This window comes from Pelodiscus sinensis, chromosome 1 (assembly GCF_052426305.1).
Source record: "Pelodiscus sinensis isolate ZL-2025 chromosome 1, ASM5242630v1, whole genome shotgun sequence".
In the NCBI taxonomy this organism is placed as follows: Eukaryota; Metazoa; Chordata; order Testudines; family Trionychidae; genus Pelodiscus; species Pelodiscus sinensis.
The window spans coordinates 302,972,032-302,987,059 of record NC_143052.1 but is presented as its reverse complement, the minus strand read 5'-3'; the positions used below and the strand labels follow the sequence as shown (position 1 = coordinate 302,987,059).

The window sequence follows — 15,028 nt, the reverse complement described above, 5'->3', positions numbered from 1 at the left end:
CTGGCGGGCGCATGGCGTCCGCGGGCACCGTGTTGGGGACCACGGGGTTAGATAGACATCTGTCAGGGATGGTGTAGACGGAGCTTGGTCCTGCCTTGAGGGCGGGGGGCTGGACTCGATGACCTCTCGAGGTCCCTTCCAGTCCTATGATTCTAAGGGTCATACTGGTAGCCCCCAACTGTCAGATAGATGGGGGCACACATCAACAGTACAACTTTCCCCCGATGCAAGCTCTTTTGATGCAAGACCAGGGGCGTATATCAAACCCCGGGCTATGTACACTAAACCTGCAAACCTAGATGCTTGTTGGCTTTCACACAAAGAGCTAGCCCTCTCTCAAAGGGTCAGAGACATCCTAATTAATTCCAGGAGACCCACTACGAGATGAATTTACCTGCAGAAGTGGGCCAGATTTGCGGCCTAGAATTTGGTTCACACACGGGATACACACAAGGTGGGAATATCAGACGTACTGGAATATATCCTTCACCTGCAGGACACAGGATTATCAGTTAGTTCCATCAACATACGTTTAGCAGCTATATCAGCCATTCTGTTTTTTCCCCATCCATGTGTTAAAAGATTTCGGAAAGGGATATGGAACCTATATCCACCACGTAGGGATCCAGTGCCATCATGGGATTTGAACCTCATGCTGGATTCAATAAGACAAGACCTTTCGAGCCACTTGCAACTTACTTGCTACTACACCTATCGATGAAAGTAGCCTTAATATCGTAGCGATAACATCATCCAGGAGAGTGGGAGAGATTGCGGCACTCATGGTGGGTCCACTGTACACTGTATTCTACAAGGACACAGTTGTTCTTAGAACTCACCTGAAATTCCTCCCCAAGATACTTACCTCATTCCATTGTAACGAACTGATACACCTCCCTGTGTTCTTCCCAAAACTACATGAGGACAGCAAACAGGCAGCGCTACAGATGCTGGATGTACACAGGGTGCATTAGCCTTCTACCTGGAACGCACAAAAGACTTCCAGTGAACACCCAGACTACTCATGTCTTGTGTGGACAGGTCCAGAGGTCAGTCTGTTTCCAAACAGTGAATATCCAAATGGATTTCTACATGCATACAGTTGACTTACTCCCAGAAACTGACAGCTACCGACGGTTATACAGGTGCACTCCACAAGAGCAATATCTACCACTGCTGCTTTCCTTATAGGTCTTCCCATGGACATTATTTGCAGAGCTGCAACATGGGTTTTGGCCAATACTTTTGCACAACATTACGCTATTCAGACCTTTCAGGACTCAAACACTAGATTGGGACTTGCAGTACTGTCCAACATCCTGTCCTGCATCATGGAGTACCCACTGCCAAGCAGGAACACTGCTGCATAGTCACCTAAGTGGAGCACCTGCAGGGACCCTTGAAGAAGGGAAGGTTGTTCATCCTGTGCAGTAACTGGAGCTCTTCAAGATGTGTCTCGGTGGGTGCTCCACATCCACCCTCCTCCTCTCTGCTCCAGTTTAACACAATCCGGTGTAGAGAAGGGAATAGAGGGAATGGCTGCCGGCACGGGTCTAACTGTCAATATGAGCAATTGCGCAATAGCGCAGCATGCGCTAGTGGCTGGGGAGCCGATGATAAAGATGTCTGGGCCGTGTGCACAGCGGCACTGACACATCTAAGTGGAGCACCCACGGGGACACATCTCAAAGAACTCCAGTTACTGCACAAGGTGAGTAACCTTCCTTTTCTATGTAGTTTATATTATTACTCCAGTGTGTTATGTCAAATGTTAAGGTATGTATATCTTATTATTCATTTCTAAATGTTATAATTTCCCCCTCTGTGCTGCCAGTCTATGCAGAAATCCCTTTCACTGTTTTTTGTTCCAGCCCAAGTTCCTACAGCTAGTACTGCATATCCGTGATACCTTCTGTTGTTTTCCATCCTATACACCAAAGATATGCGTCTCCCAGTTAAAGTTCCCTGTAACCGTTTAGTTGTTCCTTCAAACAACATGCAACATGCCTTTGCCCTAAACTGACTCTCCTCTTTCCAAACTGAGCCAGCCAGTAGAATCTCCCCTCTTGATCTCTCTTCCCGCCCCCAGTCTGTTGGTTTCTTGACTCCTGCACACCATAGAATGAGTTTTCAGCAACTATTTCTTCACTATCATCTCACTATGCTTCTCTGCCATGTAGAGTACACGGTAGCTATTTACATTAAGGATCTTGCTGCATTTCATTTTCTGGGAAAAGAGCATTGGGTCTGTTGGCTTTCTTGAGTTCCTGCAGTTTTCTCTCTCTGGGTGTCTGTGTCTGTTTTTGTTTTGTGTTTAAGGTTCAGTGAGTAAAGAAAAAGGAATAGGGGAGTTGAAAGCCCACATGCTTGTGTGGTCGGCTGTGGAGCCCCCTAGAGTTTGTATACAGGCCTCTCCTGACCTGCTGCCTGCTCAGTTCCTTCTTATTGCCAGTGATGATCTTTGGGATAGCTAAGTCTCTTGCATTCACAAGTGCATATCTAGTGATTCCCTTTTTTAGTCAGTTGTAAATAGTTTTCAGTGTTGTAGTTCAGTAGTTTGTAGTTTCATAGATAGATTAGCCAAAAGCTTACTTTAACACCTGCCCCCTCCCAGTTTTCCCCAGATACCAGGGCATGCCCAGGGGTTTAAATCATGTGAGAGGTGTGGGAAACAGATGCCCAGAGGTGATCTGCACTATGCTTATCTTAAATGCTTGGGAGAAGGTCATCAGACAAATAAGTGCTCAGTTTTCAGGAGCTTTAAACACAGGAGTAAGAGGGAGCAGGACTCTAGTCTGAAGCGCCTTTTAATGGAGTCAGCTTTCTACCCTCAGCTGGTACTGGAAACTGCACCAGTGTGCAAAGACTGTCCTTTGTGTAGGATGCCTCCGCACTGAAGAAGGGCACAGCACCTCCGCTCCAAAATCCAGTTCTAGAATGCACTCTGCTCACACTTTTCCGTGCCATATGAGAAGGTGGCCAAGAAGGGTCTGTTCCTTGCCAAGAAGCTGCGAGGGGATTCCAGTGAGGTACATCCTATGTCAGAACACCGAGGACCTGGACCTCAGGATCTGGCATGAGTAACAAATGTCAAAGGTCAACAGTTACAAGCATTAGGTAACACTTTTTTTAAAGCAGCAGGACTATCTATAACTCAGTTTGATTTAGCTGTAAAATTATCTTGTACTCCTCAGAATTCCCATAAAGGTAGCACCACCTGGAGAGTAAGTGTACTCCCTTGTTTGCATCAGAAAAAACGGGCAGTTGTCATGTGTATTTAACTCTCCTCCTTATGAATCATGCTATTCTGACTGGGTTTCCAGGGATACTTCTACCAGAGATGTCATAGAGGAAGAGCACCTCTCATGGTATGGCCTATGGCAAGGCTAGGCTGGATGTGGCCCAAGGCCGGATCTGGCCTGCCTAACACTTTGATCAGGCCCACAAACTGCATCTGTCTGCTTACTGTTTATATCCTGGTACCCATGTCACTCAGGATCCTGCTGCCTGAGCCACCACCTGGCAATTATTTAAATGGCTCCTGGTTACGGCGCTACTCTGGCAGAGGCTGGGGCTATGAGCTTTTCAAATTGCTGCAGCAACCCCAGGTGACTGGCAGGCAATGCGGGAGCGGCAGGGCCAGGAGTCACAAGCCCTTTGCTGTGTTTTTTTAATTCAAAGCATCCGGCCTCATACAACTCTGGGGAAAGGCTTGTCCCCTGTCCTCCCCAGCCCCACTCTTGCTGGGGAAGGAGTTGGCCCATGACCACATAGCAAAATTCATTGTGACCCCTCTGTGAAAATTATTGTCCACCCCGCCCTATGGCCTATACGACCTTAACTATGCAGTCATGGCCCTTTTGGGAATGCAGGACAGTTGGAAGATGTGCTGCTCCTGCTTCCAAAGCAACCTTTCCCCTCACAGACCATTATGGGCAGGGAAAATAGTCTACCACATATAGCATCTGGCCAAGGACATTGAACAAGATGACCTGCAAAAAATGATGTCCATCTTACTCCAATGGCTTTAATTTCATTTTCTCAGGATTGAAATAATGCTAGCATACCAGTCCAGCCTGATTATTTTATTCACCAGAGGTTATTTCAACAAATGGGTGATGCATTCTCTCCATGGGAATTTCTAGTGTAAGATAAAGTGCATAAGCTCTTGGGTACCTTGCACCCTGTAATGCCTAGCAAGAGCATTAATAGAGAGGTAGCTGTGTTAGTCTGGTCTTGCTAAAACAAAAGGAAAAACTATGTAGCACTTTAAAGACTAACAAGATGGTTTGATAGGTGATGAGCTTTCATTGGCCTGACCCACTTCCTCCATCACCTGGTAATCTGACACTCCGCTTTATCCGACCCTGCAATTCCCAGGGACTTTGTCCCTGGGAGCTGCAGGGTCAGATACAGCATGGGCTGGGAGAACGGCTCCGCTAGCTGCCCCGTCGCTCCAAGAGAGTAACGGAACAGCTGATGCTGCTCCTGCCGGGGAAGAAGCAGGCCCGGTAGGAGCGGCATCAGCTGCCCCATTGCTTTCTACAGTAGAGTCCCTATCATCCGACATATTCGGTAATCCGACGATGTGTCGGTCCCGTTTAGGTCGGATGATAGAGACTCTACTGTACAATGAAAAAAGTGAACACATTACTAAACTGACAAATCAGATTTAGTACAGAAGGTGGGGTGAGGGAGGAAATAGCTATTTGAACCAATGATTGGCTAATTGGGGGTGATAAGTGGGGAAGCTATCTTTGTAATGGTTAAGGTAATTAACATCTTTGTTAAGGCCCAGTAAAGTGTCAAATTTAAGCATGAAATGAAGTTCTGAAGTTTCCCTCTGTAATCTGGTGTTAGTCTCTTTGAAGTAAGATGCATGTAGTAAGGTCGTTAAGACTATGTCCAGGTAGATGGAAATGAAAAGCAACTGGTTTTTCCTTGCGAAGATGTCTGATTTGTGGGCATTAATTCTTTGGCGATAAATGAGGGCTTATTGGAGCCAGCAGACCAGTCTCTTGCAAACCCCAGTTTCAGGAGCATCCACATGCAAGAATGTGAATGGGTGCAATGTTGTATGCATTTTTATAACCACCCAGTACTTGGATTTCTGGTGGTTGTGGCTTATCTATAGGAGGTCTAAATAGCAGGGACTACGCAAAATGAAGCCTATGGCAAGGGCACACAGAAGCTATATATCTTTGGCTGAAAAGCCTGATCTTCAGTCAGTTTCCAGATGTGCATATCAAAATACCAAGTGGTCCTGTTGAAATGAGTTCCTGAATGTGGAACTAGGTGTCAGTTCATTGAGAGGCTTCCTGAGGAACAAAAGAGGAGTTTAAAGACTTTGATTCAGGGACAACTAGTAGCTTGCACCTCTCTGCAGGTTGACCTCAATACATTAGACACAGTTGGGGTGGGGGGGAAGGGAGGAGAGGAGGAGGTACTGCAAAGCGGCAGTGCTGTGTGGAGCCTGGAGCCAGACCCCAGGATCCATGGGGCACTGCCACTTTGAATGCTGCAAGGAGCTTGATGCCAGGTTCCCTGCAGAGTTTCAAAGTGGCAGCGCTGCATGAAGCCTGGGGTCAGTGGGAGGAGTCTCCAGCTGACCTGGGCTCCATCTGGCACTTTTAGCCTTTGAAGTGTAGTAAGAGCCCTTGGGCTGTTGCTACACTTCAAAGGGGAAGGTACCCTATCAACTACTCGAATAGTTGATGCAAAATGCATTGACGGTTTGATTAGTCAGTTACCCGATATTTAACATCCCTGCTTTGAAAGACTTGAGGGCTACTTTATTCCATAGGGATTTATATAACCTAGTCCTAGGGAGGGAAAAATACAGGCCTCAGTACTATCAGAGATAGAGACAACCTACTTTTTTACGTTTAAGACTAACAAAGAGTCAGGGAGGGAGAGCCAAAAAGATGTGAATGCATCCTTGCATATTTGCATGTTCCTTTTAACGACTCTGGTCAAACATTGCAAAGGAATATTTTTTACATTAGTTTATGCTGAAATTTCAGTGGGAACCTTTCTTTTTAATATTGATTTAAAAAAAAAATCTTGCGAGAACTTTTAGATATACTCTGCAACCTGCAAACAATATTCCCTCAATTGGACAATAGATGGTGCTGGCGAAAGTTTGATATCAACCAATTAAATGTTGGATTTTTACATTGTTTCATTCCCCCTTTTTCCTATGCATCATTTGTGTGTAGGTTAAAAGACTGTCTGAAGGGTTATGACCCTGTCCTGTAGTGAAAGCAGGAATTGTATCCTTGAGATGGGAATAACTAAGTATTCTTGTCTCTCAACGCTGAAGGAAATAATTGCTGTTCTTGAAAGTCAGTTTATCACTGTGTGACATTGAGACAAATAAAGGATATTTAAATAAGACATCTAGGAAAGTGGCCATATTGAGGAAGTAGTTCGTAGGTCTTGTTGTAAAGATAATCATTGATAAAAGCCAGATTTCTTTGAACAACAGTGATGTCATCTACATATGTGACAGTGTCATGCTGTCTACAGTGGCTTGCTATGGTGAATGCATATCTCTGGGCAGACTATCAGAAACAGGGCAAAAGATTCAGAGGGATAGCTGAGTTAGTCTGTAACAGGAAAAACTTAAAAAACAACAAATAGACTAGTAGCACCTTAAAGTCTAACAAAACATGTAGATGGTATCATGAACTTTTGTGGGCACAACCCACTTCTTCAGATGACTGGAGTGTTGGAAGTCCAGATCCAAGAATAAATACACCCCAAACTGGTACTGTGTTCTATAACCAGAATTCATTAATCAAGTAATAATTGTGAACTCTTGGATAACTGTAATGAGTATACCATGGAGTCATAGACAGCCTCTTTAGATTGTCTAATCTATCTTACATTTAGTGATAAATGATCATTTACATTAAAAATCATACCATATTCTGGTTGCTGCTAGTTGCAAGTGACCAGTCATTTGCCTTCAATCAATTGGTACCCTAAATTTAGGGATCTGGGGCAAATCTGTCAGGGATGGTACTTGGTCCTTCCGTGAGGGCAGGGGACTGGACTCGATGACCTCTCAAGGTCCCTTCCAGTTCTATGAGAGGTATATCTTAATATATTATATTATTATTATTATTAAATCTTACACCAAAGACAATGCATTGTAGCCAATCTTGTAATAAAATATCTAAAAGTTTATTAACTAGTAAAAATAAATGAGTTATTTACAGTTTAAAGCCAGCAAACATACAGTTTTCTACTTGGTAAGAGAGACAGACAAAGGTGCTGTTTTGGGAGAGCAGTGGAGGCAGCCGTTGTGTGTACCATCATGTAGCTTGTTTTAATTCCTGTTCCCCTGATTATCTGGGAGTGAGGGGAAAGAGCTTAGATTCCATGCGTACCTCGTACTCCTGGGTGGTGAAGGGAGGGAGCAGAGAAGTAAATCATGGAATCCAAGTACTTTCTTCTTGCTCCCTGACAGGGGAACAGGAAGAAAAGCAAGACACATTCTGGTATGCAAGGCTGCTGGCAGGGCCCCCTCCTGCTCTCCTGATGTAGTGATTTGCTGATTCAGGGTGTTTTTCTGGGGCAGAGCCAGAGATAACCCCTGTGGATCTCTACCTCAGTTCAGAGTCTCTCTCTGTGGCTACGTCTACACTGGCCCCATAAAACGGAATAGTCATGCAAAGCAGGTAAGTCAGAATAGGGAAATCCGTGGGGGATTTAAATATCCCCCGCGGATTTAAATAAACATGTCTGCCACTTTTTTCCCCGGCTTGGGGAAAAGCCGGAAAAAAGCGTCTAGTACTTGAAAGTAGGAATAAGAGATCCTCCGGAAAAGGGCTTTATTCCGGAGGATTACGCCAGTCTAGATGCTTTTTTCTGGCTTTTCCCCAAGCATCTTGTACTGGATGGGAGGCCCACTTAAGACATCATACCTGCGGTCTAGCACTGACAAGACATTGCTCATAAATGTCCTAGAACTGTGTGCAATCAGGAATGCATGTGTGAAAATCCTCCCATTCTTCACCAACAGCCATGTCAGACTGTACATAGACAATGTTGCAACAAAGTTTTACATCGTCAAGGTGGACCCCCCTATCTCAAGCACTTTGCACAGAGGCCATAGCACTTTGGAACTGGTGCCTGAAATACAAAACAATTATGTCTGCAGTGCATCTTCCAGGGGCCCTGAATACAACAATAGATGCACTCAGCAGAGCCCTCCTGACACTTGTTTGTCATGCAGTCCAACAAGCAATGCCCCAATTCTGTTCCAGGGCGGGAATAGGCAAGGAATCAATGGGAGATGCCTTCCTCGTTGCATGGACGTCCCACCTAGTCTATACATTTCCTCCTATACCCCCATTGAACAGAGTAGTTCACAAGATAAGGAGGAACAGAGCCCATCTTATACTTACAGCTCCGGCTTGGCGACGCCAACCATGGTTCCCCTTCCTAGTGACGATATCTCACGCCCCACCAATCCACTTACCTTGCATCAGGTGTCTCCCCCTCTATCTGAGCTCACACAACAGCCAACCAAACCTACAGTTGCTACACCTGAAGGTGTGGCTCCTGGATGGTTCTCTGACCTAGAGTTATCCTCGACTGTCTTCTGCACCTTCAACAAGCGGGCCTCACAATAAGCTCCATTAAAGTTCACCTTGCTGCTGTTACTGTGTTTCACTTTAAGAAAGACAACTCATCCATATTTACTCATCAACTTGCCAAGAGGTTATTGTAGGGCCTGCAGGCACTTTATCCAGATATCAGTCTACCAATGCAACCGTGGGACCTGCATTTAGTATTGAACGCTCTAACTAGGCAACCTTTCGACCCTATGGCAACTACCTTATTATTACACTTGTTCATGAAAACTGTTTCCCTCATAGCTATTATCTCGGCCGGACGGGTAGGAGAGATCGCATCCCTAATGTTGAATCCCCTGTATGCTACCTTTTTTAAAGACAAGATCACTTTATGTACCCATCCCAAATTCCTCCCCAAAGTACACTCATCCTTCCACATCTATCAGACCATACACTTGCCCACCTTCTTCCCCAAACCACATGCCAACTCTTTTGACATGAAAATGTATACTCTTGACTTGCGCAGAGCACTTTCTTTTTACCTGCAGTGAATAAAACCATTCCATGCATCTCCCAGACTTACTTGTTTCAATAGCAAGCCGCCATCTCTTATTATCATGTAATAAAATGGCAAATTTGGAACTGAAGTACTCATCTGAAAATTAGCAGATGCACAGTTGACACAATAAAATTGTATTATTATTGCTAATTCATGTTAACACTAATGCAGTACAATAACCAGGGAGTTTGTATAATTTTAGAAATAAAATATATTGAATTATTCTGTTACCAAATAAATATAGTATTCAGACTAAGGGCTGTCTCCATTCTCATACGAAATGCCCAGCATTTACATGGGTAAAATATTTTGGGGACAACAATTTTTTAGAACTATATTTACATTGCAGAGCATGTTCAACTGAAGTATGTGCTTTATTTTCAGATGTTGAAAATTCTGTGAAAATAAATATACAGTGAACATTTCAGTCTGGGTGACCTTAGTGGCCACTACTCGGAGAGTATAATGATGTCTAGCTATAGATTAGTGCATTTGATAGTAGCCAGAATTCCCTTAAAATGATACTTTTGGAACTAGAAGATACCATCAGAGTTGAGGCAAGCCCAACCTTCTGTGCTTTCCCCACACAGTAGCCAATGGTATGTACAGGCAGTCCCCGACTTACGCGGATCCGACTTATGTCGGATCCGCACTTACGAACGGGGCTTTCTCGCCCCTGAGGTCGAGGTAGTGGATTGCTACCTGCGAGCTCCGGGGCGAGAGAGCCCCGTTCGTAAGCTGCTCTGGTGCCCCTGGTCTGCTGGAGACCGTCTCCAGCAGACCAGGGGCACCGGGCGGGTTCCCGCGCTTCTGAGGCTTTGCCAGAGCAAAGCCTCAGAAGCGCGGGGACCCGCTGCTGCTGCCGCTTCAGTCCAGGTGCCTGTGGTCTGCTGGGGACGGTCCCCAGCAGACCACAGGCACCGGGACTGAAGCGGCAGCAGCAGCGGGTCCCCGCGCTTCTGAGACTTTGCCAGAGCAAAGCCTCAGAGGCGCGGCACGCCGCTGCCGCTGCGGCTCTGCTCCCGGTGTCCTTGGTCTGCTGGGGGTGGGGGGGTGGGGCGTGGCTAGTGTGTGCCCCTCCCCCCCCAGCAGACCAGGCTTTTGTTTTGGACCCTGGAGCAGAGCAGCTGGCGCGCTGCCGATTGGTCCTGCAGCGCCGCTCTGGGCACTACTGGACCAACCCGGCAGCACCCCAGCTGCTCTGCCCCAGGTCCTGATTCAGCCGCTGCTGGTCAGTTTCAGCAGTGGCTGAATAAGGACGCCTGGGGCAGAGCAGCTGGGGTGCTGCTGGGTTGGTCCAGTAGCGCCGAGGAGCGGTGCTACTGGAGCAACCCAGCAGCACCCCATCTGCTCTGCCCCAGGCGTCCCCAAGTCAGCCGCTGCTGAAACTGACCAGCGCTGACTACAGGAAGCCCGAGGCAGAGTTGCTCTGCCCCAGGCTTCCTGGAATCAGCGCTGATCAGTTTCAGCAGCAGCTGACTTGGGGAAGCTTGGGGTTCTTAAGTTGAATCTGTATGTAAGTCAGAACTGGCGGTCAGTTTCAGCAGTGGCTGAATCTGGACCCCAGTTCCGACTTACATACAGATTCAACTTAAGAACAAACCTACAGTCCCTATCTTGTACGTAACCCGGGGACTGCCTGTAGAGTGTATTGACTCAGCCACAGCAGGGTACCCATCAAAATAGACAATACTCATAAAGACCACCTTACCTTCATATATCTTGATGAAGGCAGCTAACTCAAAAGAAGGCAAACTATGTTGAATGAATACGATAAGGATGTCTCTGACTGTTGAATGATACCTTCCTGCCTCAACTCTACTGTTTTATTATCTCAGCAAGGCGGAGACTGGAGAGTGGGAGGAGACGGGAGTATTTGGCTACTGACTCTGGAGGGGCAAAGAAGCAGCATTAAACTGCGAGGCTGCGTCTAGACTGGCAAGACTTGCCAGCTGTCTACACTGGCCGCTTTGAATTTGCGCAAGAACACTGATGATCTAATGTAAGATTGTTAGCGTTCTTCCGCAAATAAAATGACTCTCCTGTTCGGGGAAAAAGCCCTCTTGCGCAAATGCTTTTGTGCAAGAGGGCCAGTGTAGACAGATAAGAACCGTTTTGTGCAAAAAAGCCCTGATGGCGAAAATGGCGATTGGGGCTTTCTTGCGCAAAACCGCGTCTAGATTGGCACGGACGCTTTTCTGCAAAAAGTGCTTTTGCGCAAAAGCATCCGTGCCAATCTAGACGCTCTTTTCCACAAATGCTTTTAACGGAAAAACTTTTCCATTAAAAGCATTTGCGGAAAATCATGCCAGTCTAGACATAGCCCGAGGGTAGCCATGGCAGAACTTTTTCATTTTTTCTTATTTTTTGCAAAAATATACATTGAAATTGTAAATGTATGGAAATCTAACAAGTGACAACATATTTACGGTATATTTTAAACACAAAGGATATGTTCTGTACTTCTAACAGGTGGGAATGAAAATTAGTACTGGAATATTTAGCTAGAATATAATTTTGAACCATGTAAGAGCAAATTTAATTTCCAACTAAATGTGTAGTTTTAGGAAGTATTGAATTATGAAAGCCTAAATTATAAAAAGACCAGAGTTTTTGGGTGCCTCAATTTTGGTATATTCAGCTTTTAAGATGCCTTTTAAAACAGTCTCATGTGTTTAAATCAGTTTACTGCTCATCGCTTTCAGAACACGAGGCCTCAAGATGTCTCAAGTTGGGCACCCAAAAATTTGAGGACTTGTGATACAAGTTTCTTTTAAAAATTTATGCCCAAGACTTCTTTGTTGTTGACTCCATAAAATTTTAGGGATTATGAATCTTAGACCTTGCTCATGTTCTCATTATATCATCAGTAGGAGTTGGTCAGAGCATTTAAAAAAACAGGTTGAACCTCTCTAGTCAAACACCCTCAGGACTTCAGCTGAACCAGAGAATTTGCCGAACCATACGAGATCAATACTATAGTGAGTGAGTCTCTTTATTTTTAATTCACCAAGAAGAATAATTAGAACAATACTTGCAATGCTGTTTGATAGTGTATTACTACACTGATGCACACTCTATAAGCCTACACCTAGATGAAGCTTATCAGCTCTCTTCATATCAAAGTGTTGGTGATATTACACAATTTTACTATACTGGCACAAGGAAATAAGTAGTTAAAGCATAAAAAACATGCTTATGCTTAGCAACATTACCAGCACTTCCACTGCTTGCTAGTCTCTTAGGAGACATTTAGAGGGTAATTTAGAGCTAAATAATACCACAGAACACTGAGCGCCAGGACTAGTGATTGTAAACCAACTTTATAGGACCGCGGGAAACTCGGCTACATCCCTGACAAGTAGACAATCAACTAACTAAAATCATGTAATACCACGGATGTTGCTGGACCATGGAGTGTTGGACTAGAGAGGTTCAACTTACAGTATACTTATAGACAGTATTCTAAATTGTGTTTTAAGGTTGTGGTTTATCATTAATTATCTGCCTAAGTTTTGGTTATATAAGATTGCCTAACATCTGTTACTGTTTTTGACATATACAGATACAAATAAATAGTGAATTGTAAATGAGGGTTGAAATAATGTACATAATATTATGCATTTAAAGAAGTAGGTCTTTGCTCACAAAAGCCTATAGCTAACTAAATCAGTTAATCTGTAAGTTGCACAGGACTCCTTGTTTTTGCAGATACAGACTAACACAGCTACCCCTCTGATACTTGTACATAAAACTTGTATTCTTATTTTTATTGTTAGGGCACTCTGTTGCATCTTTATATGAACTTCCTTAATTTCTATATTTCTTCTTCTCCATGATTAAGGCTTTTATCTCTCTGAAACAAAGATTGCTGCATATTAGAATTGTATATTTTAATCTGCATTTTAATTTCTTAAATAAATGAATGAATATAAGAAATATGTAAAATTCATTTATGCAGTTTTTATTTTTGAAAAATGTGTTCATTTTCCAGAGCAATGACAATGAAGAACGCCTGCAGGTTGTAAAACTACTAGCAAAAATGTTTGGGGCAAAGGATTCAGAGTTGGCATCTCAAAACAAACCACTTTGGCAGTGCTACTTGGGGAGGTATACACTGTTTTAGTTCCCTTCCCACAGGGATAAACAATGAAGTATAATTCAACATTTTACAAATTTCCTTTACTTAAAATAAGTGTGATCTATGGATAAGTAAGAATTCTATTCTGCTGCTTGCTCTGAAATCTGACACAGATAATATTAAAGATACTACGTCTGTGATTCTATAGAGCTCATAATTATAAACCAGCCCTTTTCTTTACTTATTTTAACTGTAATTTTCTTTACTGCCATTGCCAAGCTCTAACATAGCATTTTATTGTTTTTTGTCTTATTTATAAAATTATGAAATGGTTTTATAAATTTTAAAACATCAGATGGCATTGGTAGTATGAGGTTATATTTAAGTGACTGTATGCTAGTACTATATTGTATCTTACTGAATTCTAATTGCTGTGTTTTAAAAAAGGTAGTGCTACACTACACAGCAGTCACACTTAGTGTTTCTTCCATTTTGAAAGATTCTGCTGGTTTTATAAAGATTTCTGTTAATTGAAAAGGGTAACAGAGATATGCGCTTTTGTCTCATAAATGGAAGCAACAAGTGTACTCGATGTTGGGTCAGTGCTAAGTCATTTAAATTCATGCAAGTGGCCAGTAGTTTTATACTGCAAATAATACTAATTATATTTAAAATGGCAAAATACCAATATTCAGGGAAATTTTCTACAGATAAAAATTTTAGAAGATTTTAATTCAGAAGGGTTTTCTGCCTAAACTATTTTTGAAGACACTCTCAAATATATTTGCATAAAATATTCAAAAACCTCTAGATTCTAATTGGGCCTAGCAGAAAATACTTCATTGTAAAATAAAATAGTAATGAAGATATGTTATTACTGTGACATCAGCTAATCATGATGTCTCTTTTAAGAAGGTTACAAATTTGAAGATTCCATATTTTTGTAGCATCTTTTAAACTTTTGAAAAAATAACACTAAAGTTACGTTTTTGTAATGAAGCCCTTTATAAATCCATTGTCATTCAAATATATTATATTCTATATTTCTATTCTGTAACTTATGTATTATCTTTTTATTTTATAACATCATTACATTCAAATGAGTATTGTTTCAAAAGTTTTATATATGAAAAATGATGTTAGATCTGTTGCAATCTTTAATTTTAATATTTTAAATTTTGAAACTTGACTTTATTGAACCTAGATCATTTTAACTTAGAGATTTGAACATGTTGCCAAAAACATTTGATTTTTTTTCAAAGTATTTCCTTTTGTATATCATATTAAATTTGCATTTGATCATATTCAAAATTAATGTAAACTTGGATAGTTACAAAGAACAATTTCAATCAAAAATTAAACATTAAACTATATTTTGAATGTTTATATGTTCATTGCTTCTCTTAACTGCCTGTTTTATATTTAAATATAAAAATTCTTTTAAATGGTACTTCTTTAAACCAACTCCTGTTAGGTTACATTTAATTTATATTCAAGCCTATTGATGTTGGCTTACATTATTCAGTTTAAAGAGAAATAGATTGTTTGGGATGGACAATTTAGGAAATGATTTACTTTTAGAGACGCCTACGTGTATCTTTGTATTACTATTCACTTTTTGGTGTTTGTGGAAGGGGTGGACAGTGGGCCATCTTTATATTATTTTAACACATCAATGTCTGCCACTCTTAAGTAAAAGTCACTTGTGTTCTTGTGAGTTTTTCATGTGTATTGTGGGACAATTTTTCCATTAGTAAAGGGCAAATAAATTAGATATAGGAAATATTTCCAAGTTTCTTTTTG

At 42.5% G+C, this 15,028-nt stretch overlaps 1 protein-coding gene across 4 annotated transcripts in view; it reads left to right on the top strand.

Moving 5' to 3' along the window:
* Nucleotides 1–15,028, top strand: part of PDS5B (PDS5 cohesin associated factor B) — a 259,503-nt gene that overhangs the window by 102,645 nt on the left and 141,830 nt on the right. For all 4 annotated transcript variants that reach the window (XM_075919194.2, XM_006134210.5, XM_006134209.5 and 1 more), the window contains exon 9: nucleotides 13,139–13,254. In XM_075919194.2, coding sequence (XP_075775309.1) covers nucleotides 13,139–13,254 — 116 coding nt within the window. The remainder of the gene's footprint in view (nucleotides 1–13,138; nucleotides 13,255–15,028) is intronic.